The sequence below is a fragment of the Cornus florida genome, unplaced genomic scaffold (genome assembly GCF_030987335.1).
Source record: "Cornus florida cultivar Cherokee Brave unplaced genomic scaffold, ASM3098733v1 CherokeeBrave_3.0.0_Hap2_Chr06, whole genome shotgun sequence".
NCBI lineage: Eukaryota > Viridiplantae > Streptophyta > Magnoliopsida > Cornales > Cornaceae > Cornus > Cornus florida.
This window is the reverse complement of record NW_026775576.1, coordinates 27,147,075-27,168,249: the sequence shown is the minus strand read 5'-3', so window position 1 is coordinate 27,168,249 and position 21,175 is coordinate 27,147,075. Positions and strand designations below refer to the sequence as shown.

Here is a 21,175-nt window from a genome sequence, read left to right as displayed (position 1 = left end):
TAAAATACAGTGTTGTAACTTCCATCAAATTTACCCATTTTCTAAAATGATTAACTTATTGTTAAAACTTTACTATTTAAAGTAAAATTTATTATACACAGTTTAAACTTCTTTGTTGGGGAAAAAATAATTTTTTTTCAAACTATATATATATATAAAAAATTAAGAAATTACTTAAATAAAAAATCACTTTTTTTCATACAGTATATTCATGAAAAATAAAAAATTACTTAAAATTTTTCTACTTAAGATTTTTATTATTACTTAAAAAGAATTTTTAAAAAATTCTACTTAAGATTTTAAAAAAAAAAAATTAATTTCAATAATTAATGGTAAATTTATGCACATTTGATGGGAAATATGTCATTAAAATAGTATAAATTTGTTCATATTTATTTTATAAGAAAAATATATTAAGTATAATTCAATAAGAAGGGCATTATGACCTAAGTCACACAATTCGTCCAAACGGGAATTTACGATTTGGGAGCGAATTTGCGAAAAATCATGAATTTAATTTTTGCAATTCACGAATTTGTTTTCCTAATTCACGATTTCTATACAAATTCACTTTATACAGCTAAATTTGTTACAGTTGGAACATCTATATTGCCATACATGCATTTGTTACTTACATTATTACTCAATATATAGATTAATTACTTATACAGCATTGCTATACTACCATATATATATATATATATATATATATATATATATATATATATTACTAAAAAACTTTCTAATTGGAAAATATTACAAATAAACCATGTATCTATTAGTGAGAAAAATTAGCTTGTTTATTACATATATCATTAATGGAATAAAAAATAATGAATATATTTGCATATGAATTTAAATAAATAAAAATACAAAATATATATGTCATGACCTTATATAATTTTATTTAAACCTAATATACAGACGCTCTCAAGACGCTCCCGCTTTAAAAAAATTTAAACTTTGACGCTTTCGTGCTCTCGCACTCGCACTCGCACCCACTCCATGTGACTTAGATTATGACCATTTAACAAAAATGTGATAATTCATGGGGTATAATGTACAAAATATCGTTCGTGGGTTTATTTGTAAATTTGGACATAGTTCTGGGGTTATTTGCACTTTACCCTTATATATTCTAATGGTAATAAGGGTAACATTGTCATTTTCAAATTACAGCCTAGGTTTAACCAGAAAAACCAAACAATAGCGATGTCGGGTGGTTTTTTGCAAAAAATGGGATAGTTAAGGGGGTTTATTGTAAAAATAGAAGTTCAATGGGTTTCTTGGGAAAGAGAGTAAAGATTATGGGAGTTTTTTGAACTTTACCCTATTAAAAATTTATTGTCGATTTTTTAAACTAAATATATGTATACTAAAATTTAGTAAAATAGTACAAAATGTCATATATTATATAATTTAATATAATAAATAAATAACATGTCTTAGAATTTCACATATTATTAACAAACGAAGAAATTTCCAAATTTTACCAAACGATACAACTTCAGTATGGGGCCCTTAGTTATTAATCCTTATTCCAACCCCAACATGTGAAGGCCCAATTCCATGTGAAGTGTGTTGGTTGATATTGCCCAATCTTGAAAGTCAAGTTTCGTCCCTCCAACTTAATCGAAACTTTGCCAGAACCTTCTTGTTCTTTCACTTAAGCTGAACATTTAAGTTCAAAAATAACTAATGCTGCTGTTAAATAATAATAATATATAAAATATAAAAATAATAACCGGAACAACAATGTAGACCAGCTTATCCTAACTGGGCAAAGAGTGGACCTCATGATACATGAACCATAACACTGCCAAAGTTGATCGTATATGTAATTCACCCGTCCTAAAATCAAGCAAGCCCGTGCTAAAACCGGTTAATGGTTTTTCACTTTTTTATTTATTTATTTATTTTATTCTCATCCTAAATATGCAGCTCATATCTGAGGTATACACCATCAAGATTCAAGATTGTATTTGAGAAAATTTTATCCTATATGAATTTTGTCATTACAGTGAAAAGGGATGGAATCAAAATAAAAAGGTTACACGATCAGATACAGAGGCATCACAATTCAATGAATAATCAAGGGAAAACAAAAACACTTCTTTTATTCTACACAAGGAACTCTAACTATGACCCCTAAGACATTAAAGAGCTAAGGTTTTAAGGGATTGAGCTTCCACTGATTAGAATGCAAATATAATTACAACCAAAGCCAATTGACAAATATGGCTCTTTCATATCTTTACAAACCGAACATCGCTTTGCCCAAATGCAGTTCCACAACCAGGACACTTGCGATGGCGTATCTCTAGGTTTCTCTGAATGCAAGGATTGCAAAATAGATGATAGCATTTGGTGATTACAACCTGCCAAACAAAATGAGAATTAGATCCATCGACGTTAGAAGATACATGCACATGTTATGCATACCAGATTCATAGTCACTACATGATGCATGAACATGTTCATTGTCTGCCGTACTCGTAAGGAAGTGCACACTGACACAGGTTTTATGAGAGCTGTTTATATGCTCTAATATTGTCCGCATCAATAGATGGAGAAAACAGTTCATTCGAAGTGCCACAAGGGGTCACAATTCCAAATGAAATTGCACATTTATTATAAATAATAAAAGTGGGAAACAAGCCTAGACATGATATGAGTCTAACAAGAAACAAACCATAAGTGTAACCTAGCATGCATACATACCTCTTTTGGCCGATCAAAACACACACCACACTTGAGAATAGCCTTGCAATCCTTGATTTCATCCTGGAGTTTCTGTATTCCTGCTTCCCCACCATCAGAACTCATCTCAGCAACCTTCCTATTCAAATCCGCGAGATCTTCATCAAGCTTCTTCCTCTCACTTCTGGTTGACAAGAATAATTGGTAGTTAATTATGGATCTAATATAGTGGACTAATCGGCAGATACATGGAGAGCTAATCATCCTTCACAAACAAATTAGACCCCGATCCCAAACTCCTACAGCTTGCTTGGGGTTGGAATTTACCATAGTAAAAATATATATCCATAACAGTTACGTTCCTCAAACATGACAGCAATTCTTGACATGAGAAAGAAGTATAGGCATGCTGCACATACAAACAGTAGCCCATAATTAAACTGGCTAGGACGTTAAAGATCAGCCATGGAGCAGACATCAGTCCATGTAAGGTAATTTTTTCTTAAGATCATTTCAGCTGCATGAATGTAATAGCACTAAATTGCTAAATAACTCAGGTAAGAAGATATCTCTTAGGAGTGAAGTTTGACAGATAAGGTCATCAGAGGAAAGGACAAGCATCTGCTTAATCTTCATTTCCCTTTTTTATGTTTATCAAGCTGGATAGCAAGCATGGATAGCCCCGGTCATTAGCTCCAAGCGCAGCTGCCACTGTTTCTAAGACCGAGTGTGCCTCAAATGCACAGGTACCTACATATTGTAGTCAGTCGAATGTTCAACATGTGCCAAAATTGTTGCCACATGTAGGAAGCATGCATCACAAAGTCAATATTGCATCACATCATACAAGAATACTTTTGTCCTTGGTTATCTCGTTTAAAATTTAAGGGTCCAATGCAAATGCAGCACAGTAGGCCAATTAATGAATATTTATTAAAAAAAGAAAGTCCGGAAAAAAATAAATAAATAAATAATTGGCTGCCTGAAAATCAAATTAAAAAATAAAATCACCTTTCATTATCCAATTCCATTTGGATTTCTTCCATCTTTCTCTGGATCTGCTCATTTTCCTTCTCAGAAGAAGCAACAGCAGATTTCAGCCACTTCAATTCCTTCTCAGAATCTGCCATTTCCCACTTTGCAGTTTCCAGGTTGACTGCAAGGTGTCTATCCTCTTCAGTAGATTTCATAGCTTCAGTAAGGCAAACTTTCATCTGCAAGGTTCTAACTATGGTTGGTAGAGGATAACATTTGGCGAAGTTGTTCAAGAAGTACACAGAAACCTTACCTGCTCTTCACTGTGAGAAATCCTCGTTCTTAAAGATTCTAGAGACATGTTAACCTGCTGAAGTTGCTTTCCTAATGCCTGCTTCTCAGAGAGTAGAAAGCTTTGATCCTGCTTCATCTTCACACTCTCGGAGACTAGCTGCATTATAAAAATGTGCAAAAAATCAGGAACTACTAGCCCTAGCATCCAACTGCATCACTTACCCAGGCGAACAACAGGATTCTAAGCTAAGGAGAATCACAAAAGTGAGCTCTTGAGGCAGTTATTTACAAGACCTTGATATTGTAATCATCCCTCTCAGTAACCTGCTGCAAAAGATGTTGGTTCTGTGTCTGCATATCTTCGTATGCTTGACCAATAGTCTGCAAGTAAAAGAGAGCGGAAGAGGATGGGCAAGAAGAAAATAGGTGGCACCGGTCATGACCCAAATTGCACCACATTGAACAAAAAATAAGAAAATCTTGCTAAAAGAATTTACGCGCAATTAGGACACCTCAATTTCAGAAATATATGCCTCTGCCTCCCCATCTTTAATTTTAATGGCCTCAGTAAGCTCTAAAACATCCCTACAAGTAAAATGACAGCAAAAAATGTAAGATTATTAAACGTCCATATATAGCACAATTGAAAAGTTGATCCCCAATAAAAACAGTAGCAGCAAAAAAAAGCAACCACATATGTAAGAAACTTGTTCAGATTTTTTGTACTGTTGATGTGAAAGCATCTATCAGAAGTCCAAATTAATAGGAACAACATAAGTTAGTGAATAATGCATATTAGACTACTAGTACCGGAAAAGAACCAAAGAATTCCAATTGCACCCTTACTGGAACCCAGAATTTTCCACATGACAACTATTGCGACCCACCCCCACCCCCATTTTCAAAAGACAAGGAAACCCGAAATTTCCAACAACCCCTCCCTGTAGCACGTACAAAAACTATCAGTTTTACTCTGAAAAACTCATTCCATTGACCACTATCCTACACTGAACCCACATCCTCGTCCCCAAATATATGCGCTCATGCAGTATAACCATGTACAGATGCATTAAACACACGTACACGTTGCTCAACTATTTTTTTAAAGCATGTACACACACATTAAACACATGGGCACATTATCTTCTGCCTTTCCAGTTGGGTTGGGAAATTGAGGAATATGAGGACTGTGAACCAAGACAGTCATATGTCAGTGTGTGCAAAACCCCAAATAGATCTGGAGGAGAAGGGGGAGAGAGAGAGAGAGAGAGAGAGAGAGAGAGAGAGAGAGAGAGAGAAGGGTTCTTATGGATATCAATTTTTCAACTTACTTTATAAAATACCGTCATCCTTTTTAAAATTCAATTAATTAGTTTGATTCAAGTCTCAATAGCAACCACATAAACATATCAAGTGATAAATAAAATAAAGTAGAGACTATTTTTTATGGAAGAAAAAAATATATATACTCAAACTAGAAATATAGGACTAGAAATATACTAAACGAGAAAGAGGTAAAAACTAATTTACCAAATTCACCATAGAATCACCTAGTCTCTCCCAACTCAGACTTGCACAAGATCTCCCCAAATCCTTCCAGTCGTTGATCTCTATAAACAGACTTGCTCCCCGTGCTATTTGTTTCTCCATGGACTCTTGATCTCTAATGACTAGTGCCGTAAAATTGTCTTTTGTTACTGATTTGGCGATGATGACAATTTAAATTCCATAAGTTGATGATCAACACTTTGATTACTAACTCACCATCTAATGCAGCCATGCTAAATGAGGAAAAAGAAAATATGTACCTTATGTGCCTAGATGCTGTTCATTAAAATATGAATATGTGATCTCTCTGTATGCTCTCTAAAAAATATTGTGAGAGATCTTTGTATCGATGCGTGTGTTTGTGTTTTTTATGAGAGCATAGAGGTGTTTATATACTGCTTTGAGTCTAATGCTTTGTTCAGCAGGAAGGAAAAAAATTGGAAGGAAGGGGAGAAGAAGGGATGGTTGAGTCATCCCTAAAGAAGAGATTGTATTTTTCCCTCTTTTTGTTCAGTTAGATGGAGGAGAAGAGAAGAAGCAGACAACTTATTATGTTGGTTAAAAGAGAAGGGAAGAGATTTTTTAATTGTTTTTACTATTATCCCCGTCACTATCTATAGAAGAAACTGACAACTTACTATGTTCGTTAAAAGAGAAGTGAGGAAATTTATTAATTGTTTTTACCATTATACCCATCACTATCTATAGTATTATAATTTATGAAGGATGGTGTTGTAATATAAATCTTTTGTAATAGCCCAACTTGTCTTCCCGTCCCACCTCTCTTCCGTCCAAATTTGGAGGGATGAAATTTTTGGAGAAAGGATGACTGAAGGCCCCTACTGAAGATTCAAAGGGCGACCGGGCCAAGCCGAGTCAGAAAGGCTTTGATGATTCAAGGTTCATCCATCTCTCTTCTCTCTCTCTCTCTCTCTCTCTCTCATCTTTTCCAGTATTCTCTCATCTCCATCTTAGAAGTCTTTTCTCCTGTAAATTCTCTCTCAAAAGTCTCTTATACTCTTTTTCTCTCCTCCCTTTTTTTTTTTTTTTTTGATAAATAAAATGTATTAGGAAGCGTTCAAAAGGGGAACGCATCCCAAGAGACATACAAGAAACCAAACAAAAAACCCTATGGACCCAACGAGCCCAAAAAGTCCACAATCTCATCTAAAGATTTACAATTTCTCCCCATCACCCAACTAAAAAGTAACTAATAATAGCAAATTTCAGCGCCCCAATGGGGGTTTCCTCCCCATCAAAAGATCTTTTGTTTCGCTCTTTCCAAATACTCCACCAAACACAAAGGGTGGGTGACCCATCCTTTGTATTAGAAAGCGTTCAAAAGGGAAAAGCATCTCAAGAGATATACAAGAAACCAAACAAAAAGCCCTATGGACCCAACGAACCCAAAAAGTCCAAAATCTCATTTAAAGATATAAAATTTCTCCCCATCACCCAACTAAAAAGAGAACTAATAATAGCAGATTTCAGCGCCCCAATGGAGGTTTTCTCCCCATTAAAAGATCTTTTGTTTCGCTCTTTCCAAATGCTCCACCAAACACAAAGGGGGGTCACCCTCCAACAAACACGAGTATGCGCCCTCACCCTTTGGCCCCTCCAAATGTCAATCAAATCCCTTGAAGACCAAGGCATAACCCATTGGATGCCAAAAAGACCAAAAATAAGACTCCAGCAATCATAAGTCATAGAACAATGCAAGAGAAAGTGATCCACTCTCCATCATTCTTAAACATACAACAACAGTTGACTGTGATCTGTCTTTTCTTTCTCAAATCGTCTAGAGTCTGAATCTTACCCAAAGCCATAGTACAAAAAAAAAAATGCCACCCAAAGAGGAGCCTTCGAACGCCAAACCGTCTTCCACAGGAAACTAGAGCCATGAAAACCGGCGAGCCTAAGGAAAAAAGAACGGACATCAAACCTCCCCTGAGGAGAAGGCATCCGAACCAAGGAGTTAGACCCTCTACCGTCCACATCTTGCCTATACAAAAGATCCAAAAGGCCAAGGACATCCTCAAGTTCCCAATCCTGGAAAGAACGCCGAAAACGCACATCCCACGTAAGCCTTCCGCTATCAAGCCGATAACAGTCCGCTGTCATAGCATGTCTATCTGCATCAATCCTAAAAAGTCTTGGAAACAACCGAGACAACGGGCAATCCCCACACCAATAATCCTCCCAGAACCGAACATCCCTGCCCTCCCGAACTTTGAACCTAATATGCTTAGACAGCTTGTCCCAACCCTTGCAAATAAATTTCCACACTCCCCCGCCAGCAACAAATCTAACCGGCCTAGAAGACCATCCCCTTCTCTCCTCCCCAAAGCGTCTCCGACTCAATTTCTCTTTTCTATATACCTTATCTCTTGGAATTCTTCTCTTCTACATATCTCTCACATCTCACTCAATGAAGATCTTTTTCCTGCACTTTCTCGACAAAGAAAATTGTGATTCAAAATAAAAAATATAGTGCCACAATTTACATGAGAACTCTTCCAACCCAAGATGGTAACTGTATAACATTCTAGCATCCTAAAGATGGTAGACACGATGCTAACATGATAGTAGCAAATATTTCCATGAGGATAATCTAAAATATTGTTATTGCAGAATAAAAAATGACAAAAGGTCCAGATATTTTCCAAAAGAACAAGAAGAAACATAACCTGTCAGAAGCATCCAGTTTGGCCCTTAAATCAGCTATTTCAGCTTCAGCAGCAGAAAGGCGATGTTGGCAAGCAGCCTCAGCTTCATTGGCAGCTTTCACTCTCAATTCTAAGCCATGTTCATTTAGTGCATTTCTCAAAAGTTCAGCTTGTAAGGCAGCTCTCTGCTCTGATTCTTTAATTTCCATCAAATCTCTAGGACCCAAAAAGTTGAAACTTAGTCATGCCCAAGAGAAGAATATTATATGTAATAAAAATCTACTATGCTAACAAATTGATCCACACAGCTCAATAAAAATTTACTGAACTAAAAGACTACCTGAACCTACACAGGGACTCGGTCTGTTATGCTCTGATTGGTAAAACACCATATTTCATATGTATATTAGGTTTATCACAAAATTTCTTTATGTACTATATTTGCTAGCAATATATCCATATTATTACGTTCTGGCTTCCACTAGAAATTAAAATAGGTACCTAATAAAGGGAGACTTTCTTTTTTTTTTTTTTTTTTTTTTTTTTAATAGGTAAAATAAAGGGAGACTTTCCAACTATTGCTCATGCTGGATTTCCACAAAAGATATTTCATCCCCTGAATGCATACCCAGATACTTACCCATTTGCATAGCTAATTGAAGATATGTCAATCTTCAGAATCTATGATGGCAAAAGAACTAGGTTCTAGGGAACGGTTGTCAGTAACTTAAAATAGAATGAGAAAAATCATTTTTCTTTTGCAAACAAGAAAGTCTAGAGTTTAAATTCTAACCAGCCTAAAAGGCACCATATTCATTCACAAATAGAAGCACACAAAGAAACTTCACGGTGATAAGTCAGCAAGTAGTACAGGTCATGTTCCATAACTTTGATGATGAACTCCCATCGTTAAGAATTTTTTTTAGCTACGTATGGATCAGATGGTCAGGGTGAAGTTACAATATCTTTTGCATGCATGGGTCCCAACTCTTATTTCACATTAAACATTTATGCAGCACCATCTGCATGAGAGTAAATGAGTGATTGAATAAAATCCACGAAGTTTTGGGACAGAAAATTCTTTCCCACCATCCTCTACTGAGAAAACCTTTAAACATTGCACACGTATATAAAATGTCATGTAGTCTCAGAGTCAATTAATTTGTGAGTAAGGTGGATATACTTGTAATTTACTGATTGAGGTGACATTTTTTAATTTGGAGCCAAGGCAATATTAAAAGTGGTGCTTTCATGCTCTTGCTGAAATTATGTCGTTCAGTGCCTCTGAATTTCCATAGAAACATTCTCAACGCAGAAAGCAATAATGCATTATGCATCAACACAATTTTTCTTGGGTTGAAACTTAAAACATTGCATTCAACCATGCATATCACTTTATTTTAAACTGCTTAACACTCAAATGCCCAAATGCTACCTTACTAGATTCTCAGCAACATTTTGCCAACATACCTGTTGTCATAAATTTGCTGTCCAAGCATGTCCAATAAGATTTGCAGCTCTAATTTTTCCTTCTGCATCTTCTCAATCTACAACAGTTTCATCTTCACAAGTTACTTATATGAGCTCATTCATAGAGTGATCATAAAAAATTCCCAGTCAATATCGGCTTAGAATGTTCAAGAAAGATCCATAGACAGCACGATAGTTAATTAGCAAAATCCAATCAGGATAAGGGAGACAAACTTACAAGAGACTTTAGAGATTTGGCCTCCACTGTCTGAACAGCATATTTATCTGCCATGCACTTCTGTTCACTAGTCTAAGAAGGAAAAGAATGTGTAAATCTCAGAGGACACAGCAGAAGGCGCCAGAAAACAACAATATATGTTATGAATCCATACTAAAAGAATGATATATAAGAATGTCAAGCCAAAAAGAAAATTGTTCCATAGTTCAAAAACATTATCCAACCCTATAAAGATCTTAAGAAACTACTTTTTAATAATTAATTTCTGGAGTCCACTCAATTCTTTCTTGTTTCCAGAAATCCAGTAAAAGATTGGTCACTGGCCCAAGTTTGCCTTGAGGCATACTAGAATCGCCACTTCATTTAATCATGTGACATTGCAAGATCGAGTCACAGCAACGGGTATTAACTTCAATATAAATTTTTATCTTATTGGAATAAGCTTGTACAGGGACATTTTCTTCTCTGTAACTGCCCCACACTTGCTCAATAGGAAATGCAAGTCGGATTACTGTTCAGCAAATAACGAACTTAAGATTATGGCAAAAAAAGAGTAACATATAATGGTAACCTTTCTCCCCAATAAAGCTTTTAGTGACTCTGCTTCTTCACGTAAGGAAAGGGCTTCATGAGCTGTCTCTTTCCACCGATTCAATTGTGCTTCCATCATTCCCATTTCTTTAGACAAAGCCGAGGCCATTACATGAAATTCTGCTTTAATATCTTTTCTCCCTGGAGCAGCTAACACCCTTTTAGGAAGCAGAAGCTCATTAAGTTTCAGTTTTGATAAAAAGTAAATAAAATTATAATACCTGAATCTTGCAAAGCTTCTTCCATTTTTATCTCAAGCTCATTTTTTTCAATAATACAGTCCTGCAGTTGAAGCTCCAGTTCCTCAATCTTAGACTCAGTATTGTCAATGGCATTCCTAGCAGAATCTACTGACTCTACTTTTACATTCAATTCTTTCTCTCTTCGCAAGACAAAAGACCTGTCAGCCTGAAATTTAACTTTCAAAAAAGAGACCACACAATTGAACCAGCATATAAACAATAAGCATATACATAAGAACAAAACACATAACCTGCAGAGAATCTGTTAATGCTTTGTAGCGCTCCACTTCAGCATTCCAATGTTGGAGCTGATCAGTCAGTAAATTGTACGGACGGGATGAATACACATATTTATCATCCTTCAGTTCATTCTGGAAGAACACAAATAGATAAGTTAAATTTTACACTAATAAAACTACAGATAAAGCTTTTGTCACAACATACGTATCAACTATTAACTAAAATAGTTCATGTTTACAACCTGAAGATCCTGCAACTGTTTTGACAGAATTAGATTGTCTTCCTGCGCATCTTGAAGCTCCGAAAGACGGTCAGCTGCCAGTATCTACATCATTCATTAAGCGCAGATAAGGGAGGGAGGGAGGGGGAGAGAGAGAGAGAGAGAGAGAGAGGGAGGGAGGGGGAGAGAGAGAGAGAGAGAGAGAGAGAGAGAGAGAGAGAGAGAGGTGGGGATGGCTACCTTTGTTTCCTCAATGGAATCCTTCAATTCCCTCAAACCCTTTGTTATATCTGCAGTCTTTTCAGGTGACAAGCTTCCATTTATTGTACCCAAAACCGGAGTATGAACCCCAGATGCCACATCCTTCCGCATTTTAAGATTAACTAGTTTTCTTCTACTTTCTTCGAGTTCTGTCATGCTCTCTTCCAGCTCACCTTTTAGCACAGACAAAAGATTTATGCATTTAACACACAATCATGAGACACTCCTTAGTAGCAAGTTATGGTAACTGCTACCAATTAATCAGAATGTACTTGGATCTAAAACCATTGAGGTACAGTAACATCATAACTTTAAATGTAAGTACATGTACAATTCTATGCAAATTCTATTTATTTAAATAATCAATAAAGTGCTCAGTAAATACAAATATGAGCTGAAGGAACCGTCTCAGATACCTGCAAGGCGTTTAATTTCTGATTGATTCACTGCATGGCTGTGAAGATGAGCCTGAATGCCATCAGTGTATTCTTTGTGCTTCATGTGAAGAACATCAATCACTTCATGCAAATGATTAGCCTCCTCTTTCATCAAATCGTCAATCTTACGCAATTCGATGATAACATCTGAGAATTTGAAGTTGAAATAATAACAAAATAAATGCAAACTCCTAAGTGAAATTTTTTTTCCTAGTTGGTACTCACACACGTCTCTTCTGAGACTTGAACCCCTGACCTCCCTTTGGGAAGTAAGAGGCTGATACCGCTAAACCAGAAATTATAAAAGAAAATATATACTTACTAGTGGATAAGAATATGTAGAATAATTTAAAAAAAAAGTGGACTTCTCATCAAATTTCACCTAACCTTCTGCAGAAAGCTTTCCATGTAAAGCCTGCACTATGCTCTCTGTTTTAGATCTTTGAGCATCAACAGTATCTTGCAAGAATTTCATCAATTCTCGAGTAGATGAATGACGCAAAGCAAGGGCTTCTTCAATATATTTAAGAGATCCATCCTTGCCATTGCTTCCAATAGAATCTGTTTCTAGTAATCTATAAAGAAATATCTCCTCTGCAGGACATGATGGAACTGAACCTAAAGAGTAGAATCAAAGTATTTCTTATATTGTAAGCAAAATTATATATCTTGAAGCGTTTTTACGAATGAGCCAACTAATAATCTCATATAAACAAATTAACCTCGAGACCGGTCTACACGATCCAAGGTTTGTAAAGAATTTTGTCCTGCCCCAGCTCGTAGTCCAAGAAAAATTAAATCATCAACCAACTATGTACAAAAATAAATAAAATATATATATTAGAAGATGAAAATCATAACAAGGAAAAAAGGAGACCATATGAAGAGGGCATGACAAAGAATAGGTCACCTGATTCCAGAGTTGGTTCACTGTAATCAAAATGTCATCATAAGAAGCTTGCTTATCTTTTAATTCCTTAATTTTAGCTTCGAGGTCTTGTAGCTCATGCTTTTGTACATCTAACTGCTGAACAAGTTTTTGATTCTCGTACTGGAGAACTGCTGCATCAACCTGAAATAAAAAGAAAATCTTGAGATATTCTTCTTTCTCTATTTTATCATGCAAACCTTTGTTACACGGACTCAAGTACATGTGTCGGGTGTGGCCCTGTGGGTATGTATCTGAGCATCAGATGAGTCAAATCATCAAATCTCTATACATAAGACACAGGGACACTGCTAAATATTCATATCACTTAATAGTTGGTCCTCATACACACATGCCTCGACTAAGGCTTGAATCCCTGACCACCCTTTGGGAAGTAAAGGACTAATACCGCTAGGCCACTTATTTTTAGTTTATTTTCTAAAATAGAATAATGTCTTTATGTCACAGTGTTTAATGTATTTCACCCATTTTAAGGTAATAATATAATAAAATTCAATTATTAGACGTACTTTTTAGGTGCTTGTCCAAGTATTGTGTGTCGAACACAAATACTTCACCAACCTCTGAAGAGTCCACATAACATTGATGCAAAGTAAACACTAATAAGTGTTTGTCGTGCATGTGGATTACTAAGTACCTCCATAAACATATGTTTATTTTATTGAAACATAAAAACATACAAAAATTTAAAGCGTGGCACTGAAGCAGCTCATGTCTAATTAATTTGAGTTTTTGGCATGCAGTATAAACATGAAATGGTATATGATCCAACAGCCGAATTATTAAGATATTAAAGCTACAAAATGTTATTGCCGGGTGTAAGACTAACTTATTCTTGCGCCAAGCATAAATAGATCCCTCCCCAAATATTTTAAGACCCAAGGATTCATAGTTATATTACACCTATATTTTTTATTTTTTATTTCTCAATGGGAATGACTGAAAAAAACAATGTATGACATCAATTACACGAAAAGAAAGAATTAGAGCTGATGCACTCACGGGAATTTAAAGGCATACTAAGAACAAGCTGAAAGAAAGCACAAATGACACAACCAATGAGAAAGACAATTACCGTTTGAGTCAAAGGCAGGTAAAGAATATGGAAAAGACAAAAACAACATTCATAAAGTTATGACAAGAGTTAGCAGCCATAACAAAACTCTGGCCATAAATGAAATGAAACGGTAGAACAAACATTCAGCTGATACTAAAAGATCAGATAATATGAAACATAATTGAGTTAATTAAGATTGTTTGCTCATTTTTAAGCTAGGACAACTAGTACAGAATAATGTAAGAATACATATTTGCTCATTTTTAATCTCCCTGCAGATAGCATTAATTTATATTATTCATGTTTTCATATTTAAACTAACAATTGAAACTTGTCAAAATTTTAGTCAAAAAAAGAAAATCCTGCGCACCAGGAGCTCCATGCAGCTCCTATTAATGTCCTCCGAGCATCTCCAATCAATACTAAAAGAATGGAACTCTTAAAGCACCTTGATACACTTCATATATCTTGTTTCTCATCACACACCAAATCAGGTTAACACAAAGCTATAAAGAAACAAATTAAGTACAGAAGTGGTGACTTCAAAAGCTCCATCTATTGGTATACACATCATAAGTCAAGATTTTTTACTATAAATACATAAGGTATTCTATCAATATATTCTGTTGTAGTAGTCAACATGAGAAGATGACTCGCACTTGCTAGAAATTCCTAGTTAAAGTATTATATCAATATATTATGTTGTATAAATATATTTTCATGTCTAATATCCCAATTTTTCTAACAGAAATATTCTCAACATATATGGTAAAGTGACACTTTCTTACACCCTTACACTTGTACTAATGCAAAAGAGAATGAATTCATCTAGCATGAACTTATTAAATTTTTCAGTCACATGCATAAACTTGCAACAGTTAGGAAAGTGAGCAACAAAGAAAATTAAAGTCTTTGAGCACCCGTATTCATTAGTGAATGACAAGGTAAGCATCGACAAGAAGTTTAGATCAGCCATGTATAATTGACATAGTTGGAATCAATTAAAGGTGGAAAAAAAAAATCAATATTTAGATGCTAAAATGCACACCTCGAGAAAAAGGGTCAACAAGTGGGATGGATGATCAATAAGAAGTAGACAACCCCTTTATATTAATCAAATATATATACATACACATGTATGTATGTGTGTATTCTGTATATGCTGTCTATCAATAAATTGTTGCAGACTAATTTGGTGGGTCGTTTCAACAGAGAAGTTGGAAGTTTTGCCCAAATCGAAGAATGGGCGAGCAAAGCTTGGATTTCATATGGAGTAATTAGGGTTTTGCTGGAGGGAACATATAAGGCACACATACATGTATGTATGTATTTAGTGTGTGTATATACTATACATAGACATATATAAAGAGAGAGAGAGAGATATGGAATTGGGAAGCTTACAGGTTTGCTATCCGGAGAAGTTGAAGAGTGGCGAGCCATGGCGGAGTTGAAATGAGGCCTCTTCTTCGACTCTGCCTCATCGGAGTCTGCGTTTTCCATTACGCACCTTCAATTAATCCCACCATTACACACACTTTGAGCTTTCAAGCCTTGAAAATCCCCTCGATTCTCTGAAAAAAAAAAATTTCCCAAACCCTCGGTTGTGAAAGTTCTGTTCTTGTTTTCAGACTGAGCATCAAAATATAAGTGGAGACCACTATTTCTACACAAATTATAAATTTTTTTTTTTTCACCACAAATTATAAATAATACTAGTAATTTTTGTTGCTAGTAAAGGCAGCACAACAATTTTATTTATTTTTTAACTAAAAAAAAAAACAATTTTATTTGTTTAGGGCAAATTGCTAAAAAAAAAAAAAAAAACCTTTTTATTTCTTTAGGGCTAATTGCTAAAAAAAAAAAAAAAACCCCTTCGATTTTGATTTTCATCCGTTTGCAAAAAATTCCCTTAAGAATATTTTTAGTAAAAAATCCCCTTCAACTATCCCGAAGGGTGACTTTAAGTGATATCCGATTAGTAAATACACACTATTACCAAATTACTCACGCTTTCTTAATTTTTTTTGGTGATTGCCTAAAACGAATTTTATTTCCATCTGTTCACATTTGGACTCAATCTTTATAAAAGTTATAGAATCGACTCGCTCATATACACCAAGCGAATCAACCAAAATTGGCATTGAATATGTTCGTTTACACCAAGTGAATCATCCACCAACTCTTAGTATCATTCGTCTTTCTCGTGCAATTCACTCGCATTAATAGCTATACGAAGATCATGCAAGTTTGGACTGAAATTCGAAAACGTAAATTTGGGGTTTTAAACCCTAAATTTTTTATTTATTTATTTATTTATTTTTGGTGGTGGTGGTTGTCCCTTTTGAGAAAAAGACAACACAATCATTACTTTTAGTAGGATTACTATAATTATTTAACATACTTTTATTCAAGCTCGTATAAAATACCTTTCTTTACATAAACATATAAAATGGTTTTATACTAATTTAATATGATATTAGGGAAAAATTATCATAAGATATGATAGGATAAAATATAAATTAAAATAAAATAAACTTGACTTATAGTATGGTTTCATACTGATAGGATAAAAGTAAATAAAATAAATTTGATTTAATTTTCACACACTTATATATTATTAGAGTATATAAGATTCAATTATAATATTGAAACACTCTTTACATTCAACAGGTCCACCTGCATAAAATATATGATTCAATTATAATATTGAAACATTATTGTATGAATAAAACAGTATGAAGAATTTGCTGAAGTGGCGTGAGAGTAAATAATAAAAAATAAAAAAGGCAATTACTGTTAAGGGGCAATTTCTTTCAAAAAAAAAATGAGGGTGATTTTTTGCTAAAAATATTCATAAGAGGTATTTTTTGCAAATGGGTGGAAGTCGAAGGGGATTTTTTGTCATTCACCCATTTATTTTATTTATCTAAAGGGAAAAAATCACATAACCCCCTCTACTATCATTTTAGTGCAAAAAAATCTCCACTAAAATTAAACATTCCCTAAACTAAAGAAATGCTATCAAGTTACCACATATCAGTGACCAACCCATTTATTAGGTTTTGAAATGACAAAATTAACCTTATGATTTAATATTAAATTTAAAAATGATAATTATAATTTTTAAATTACAAAAATAATCTTTATAAGTTGGTCTTCTTCCTCTTTTCTTCCGATGATGACAACATCAACAGCAACAACATCATTACACCAATAGATACCTTTTTTTAGCTTTGTGTATAGGGCAATTAATCAATCCTTCAATTCGAATCAGATGACAAAAGCTTAATTGATCAACTGCAAAATCATTACACTTGTGTTGTTGTGGCTTTGTTGAAGATTGCAATTAGTTCCATCATCAAACCCCAAAACAGAGCTCCAAAGCCAAGCCTGTAAAGCAAACATAGCCAACTCGGTGATCTTTAGCCTAGAAATTGCAATAACTTAACAAGAAGAAATCTGAGAAACGAAGGTGTTAGAAGTAATAAAGATTGATTTGGGAACTAATCAACCATACCAAACCAGATTCAACGGCCGCCACGGCAACAGGAGGTCGTCACCGACGATGACATTCGTGATCGCTACCAGTGACCTCGCTTGTTGATACTGTTACCCAATGATTGATTCTATAGGGGGGTGAATAAAGTCAATGACCAATTTTCGCAATTTATAGATTTACAATTTCTAATCAACCATTTAAGTAATTATGTAATATTCAAGATATGAAAGTAAACAATTAATAACACAATTGTAAAAGAGACAAGGGAAGAGAAATTGCAAACACTGACTCAGCAATTATAGCGAGGTTCAGAAACTCCTACTCCTCGGCTCAAGACCCCTCTTGAGACTTCCCAATGCACTATGGCTTCTCCTTACGGGTGGAGAGCAAATATTTACATGAAGCAACTCCTTACTTTTTGCTAAGAGAAAAACCTTCCCTTAGTCTTCCTTTGGGTCACACCAACCCAATGGGTCAAACCAATCCTTACAATAGATAGTAACAAGAATAATGAAGTATAAAAAATCTCTCAAAGATAGATGTACAAATTTTAGCTCACAACTAGAGTATTGATGAATATAAGTGAAGCTCAAACTCTATGAATGATATGAATGAAACAGGATGATATAAGTGAAGAATAAAAACTCTTATGAACCCAATAGAATCTTTCAAGTATAGAATAGAGCAAAAGCTCTTTGAATCCTTAGTTGAATCTCTCAAGTGTAATATATGAATGAATGAAAGAGATGAGAGAAATATGAGAACAAAAGCTCTCTTTAATGCCTAATGAGGTCTCTCAAGTGTTGGCTCCCTTGCATCCCCATAATGTCCTTACATTGTGTATTTATAGGCCCTTGGAAGAATATAGCCGTTTGGGGGCATTATGGTAAGTTCCCATGAGGTCAGATAGTCAAAATAGTCGTTGGGAAACTTCTGCCTATACATCTAACCGGTTACAAGACTTAAAGTACTCGAGTAGATGAGATTCAGATCTCATCTAACCGGTTACAAGGATGTTCCTAATCGGTTACAACAGATGCATTTTGAAGTGACTCCTTTCTGTCTCAGTGCAGCTACTCAGTTACAAGAATTGTCCTAACCGGTTACAAGTAGTATTTCAAGGATGGTTCATTTTGCCTATTCAGCTACTCGACTAGAAGTGTTTTCCTAACCGGTTAGAAGTAGCATTTCAAGGATAGTTCATTCTGCCAATTCAGATACTCGGTTAGAAGTTTCTTCCTAATCGGTTACATGGTCATCAGATTCTGGGGATAGTGTTTCAAACAGTTCTTCTGCAGGACTTCTGCACACACCTTATTTTCATTGAAAACATTTAAGTAAATGTCTTTATAGTATTTATAGGTCCATTTACAGTAAGTTTACAATGTAAATAAGGAAATACCCCCTATTTGGATTCAATAAAAAATATAAGAAAATTGAAATCCAGCTAAATCAAAATGTAGAAATTCAGTTTTAGTACAAATTTGGATTTCTGACAGTTTTGGTAAAAATAAATCCTCATGTAGACCAATGAAAAATGGATGAAAAAATCCCATAAAATCAGTTTAGACTATTTGAAGTATAATAAGTTGTTACCAGGAAAAATTATTTTGAAATAATCATTATTTCAAAAATCCATTTTTTACACTTAGCCATTTTTCATACTTAGCCAAAAACACAGTTTTTGATGACATGCATTCAGGGGTCCTAATGTCTTTTGCCAACTCATGGTAATGAAGGTTTCTCATGCCTTAATAATTGACCAATATGAATCATATAATTGATGTGCATGGTCTTAACATTTATAGCACAAGTAATGAGTTCTTTCAAAGCTTAAGCAAGCTTGAACTAACTCATTCTTTAGTAATGACTTCATGTGTAAATATATATGTATGAAGTACATAGTCTATTACTAATAAATATAGGAACATATGAATGATAATGATGATATGCATGATCTTATAGAGATGAGGTTCAAATGGAATCATAAATACTTTGACATTGAATCTTAACAACTCACCATTCTATTTACCCCTTTCTTCATGCTTTGTCCATGATCGTATATGTTTCGAGGTATTCTTGCTTCCTTACTTTCTTTCTTTCTTTAAGTTGCTTTATTGATTTTCGATGTCTAAGCTATCTTTGGATGGAATTTGCATTTTGTTCTTGCAACTTTAAGTCTTCTTTGTATCCATTGTTTTCCTTGATGTGATCTTGAATAATGGAATACTTGGAATGATCTTTATAGCTTCATTGAGGTCATTCTTTGAATGTAAATAATCTATAACACTCAATGTAAACATTAGTCCTTAAATACCATTAATGGTTTATTATCATCAAAACATCAAGATTGTCCTTGGATGAAATCCTTAAGGTCAACAGATACCACAAATTCACTCACTTCACAACAAATAATGTAATGACCCGATCATTTTTCTTCCTTTCATTTTTTCTCCATTTTTACGGATTAATTTTTTTCGTTGAAATTTTCTTTCGCGTAACCTCACTTTTCGTGGTCGGAGTTGATTTTTGACTTCACGTAGTTTCATTCTTGTTGATTTCCTTGAAAGGCGTAGCTTTACTTTTGGAGAAAAGTTCGTCAGTTGTCTCTTTTTCCCGCAGGGGCGTGGATGAAAAAATTCTTTAAAAACGTTTTTGTTTCTTGGGGTGTTTTTTTTATAAATATCTTTTGAAGATATTTTGATTTTGGGATTTTTAAGAAAATATATTTTGGAAGATATTTGCATTTGGGTCACTTGCGCAATTATCCTTTTGTGTAGGGGACTTTGTGCAATTAATGAAAGCTAATTACTAAGTGTCTTCTTGGGGCTTGAATCATCGTACGGGGTTCATTTTCACATTTTGTTGAGTCGTGTACTCTTAGAATTTCCTTTGGGACATTTTTCCCAGTTTTGGGGTTTTCAGCCCCCGTTAGCGCCAAACTTGTTTGGGGCATATCTCCCTGTTCGGGGTTCGACTTTCGACGCCTTTTCTTCCATTATTCGTTTTTTTTGGCATTTTGATTCTTTTTTCATTCATGTGTTTTGCCGTTTGAGCGCGTCTGCTCGAATTCCAGCCATGAAGCCCAAAGGGCTGCCACCTTCTCTTTCCTCTTTTGGACTCTTTCCTTTACTAAAAAGTGGTGATGCCTTAGTGTTTAATGTCCTCCTTGACGAGGCCTTTGATTCCAACCGATTGGAATCCTGTTTTGGCCATTTTTTGAGTTCGAGTTTGAAGCCAAGTTTGGATTTTGGTGTGACCTCTTTGGGGTTTAATGTTTACCTTGTTGTCCCTGACAAAACCCCAAAATTTTGTCGGATTCGGGGCAGTTTCCAATTGGTGGCTTTTGAGATTTTCATCTCAAATTGAGGTAGGGAATGTCTTAGGTTTATATTAATATTGTATTGATTGTTTTATAAGCATATACAACTTGTAGCATGCCTTTATTCAAGTTTAAGAATTTAATTTAATTATTTTCTATGTATAAGATTTAATTCTCATGATTGTATATAGCTTGGAATTAAATTATGGCATGTTATTAAATTAGGCATTGATATGTTTATTAACATATATTAAATTGGGATTATTTGAATAAGTATTGAAACTTTCATTGAATCTTTCACTTATATGAAAGTTTAATTTATATGGTTATAACTAGCATGAAATTAACTTATAATGTGATATTAAAGTAGCCTTGGTATGTTCTTCAACCTATGTTAAATTGAGAACATTTGGAGTTACTTAAAAATCTAGAGAAAATTAATTAATTAGCTTGATTAATTTTATTT

The 21,175-nt window shown here is 34.5% G+C and overlaps 1 protein-coding gene across 3 annotated transcripts; it reads right to left on the bottom strand.

The window, feature by feature from the left end:
- Positions 1-1,956: 1,956 nt before the first annotated feature.
- LOC132311234 (E3 ubiquitin-protein ligase BRE1-like 2) lies at positions 1,957-15,531 on the bottom strand. 3 transcript variants are annotated; one of them, XM_059809061.1, is made up of 19 exons: positions 15,290-15,531; positions 12,793-12,954; positions 12,605-12,692; positions 12,270-12,500; positions 11,862-12,029; positions 11,425-11,618; positions 11,206-11,289; positions 10,976-11,095; positions 10,704-10,890; positions 10,463-10,632; positions 9,892-9,963; positions 9,654-9,730; positions 8,205-8,399; positions 4,482-4,554; positions 4,264-4,350; positions 3,989-4,126; positions 3,712-3,914; positions 2,722-2,881; positions 1,957-2,378 (listed from the first exon to the last, which is right to left on the bottom strand). In XM_059809061.1, exons 1-19 carry the CDS (start codon positions 15,386-15,388, stop codon positions 2,247-2,249), a joined length of 2,640 nt encoding a protein of 879 aa, XP_059665044.1. In that variant the 5' UTR covers positions 15,389-15,531; the 3' UTR covers positions 1,957-2,246. The 3 variants fall into 3 exon arrangements, with proteins under 3 accessions (XP_059665044.1, XP_059665043.1, XP_059665045.1); XM_059809060.1 differs by having other exon boundaries at positions 2,722-2,884; positions 15,290-15,530; XM_059809062.1 differs by having other exon boundaries at positions 2,722-2,884; positions 10,463-10,623; positions 15,290-15,530.
- Positions 15,532-21,175: the final 5,644 nt, after the last annotated feature.

Excerpts from the sequence above, each read along its gene's own strand:
- LOC132311234 (XM_059809060.1), bottom strand. The coding sequence starts at position 15,388 with ATGGAAAACGCAGACTCCGATGAGGCAGAGTCGAAGAAGAGGCCTCAT. Across the intron at positions 10,633-10,703 it reads AGAAGCTTTGCAAGATTCAG|CTGCTCCAGGGAGAAAAGAT; the intron begins GTATTATAATTT and ends AAAGGGTGTTAG. Across the intron at positions 9,731-9,891 it reads CCAAATCTCTAAAGTCTCTT|ATTGAGAAGATGCAGAAGGA; the intron begins GTAAGTTTGTCT and ends AAACTGTTGTAG.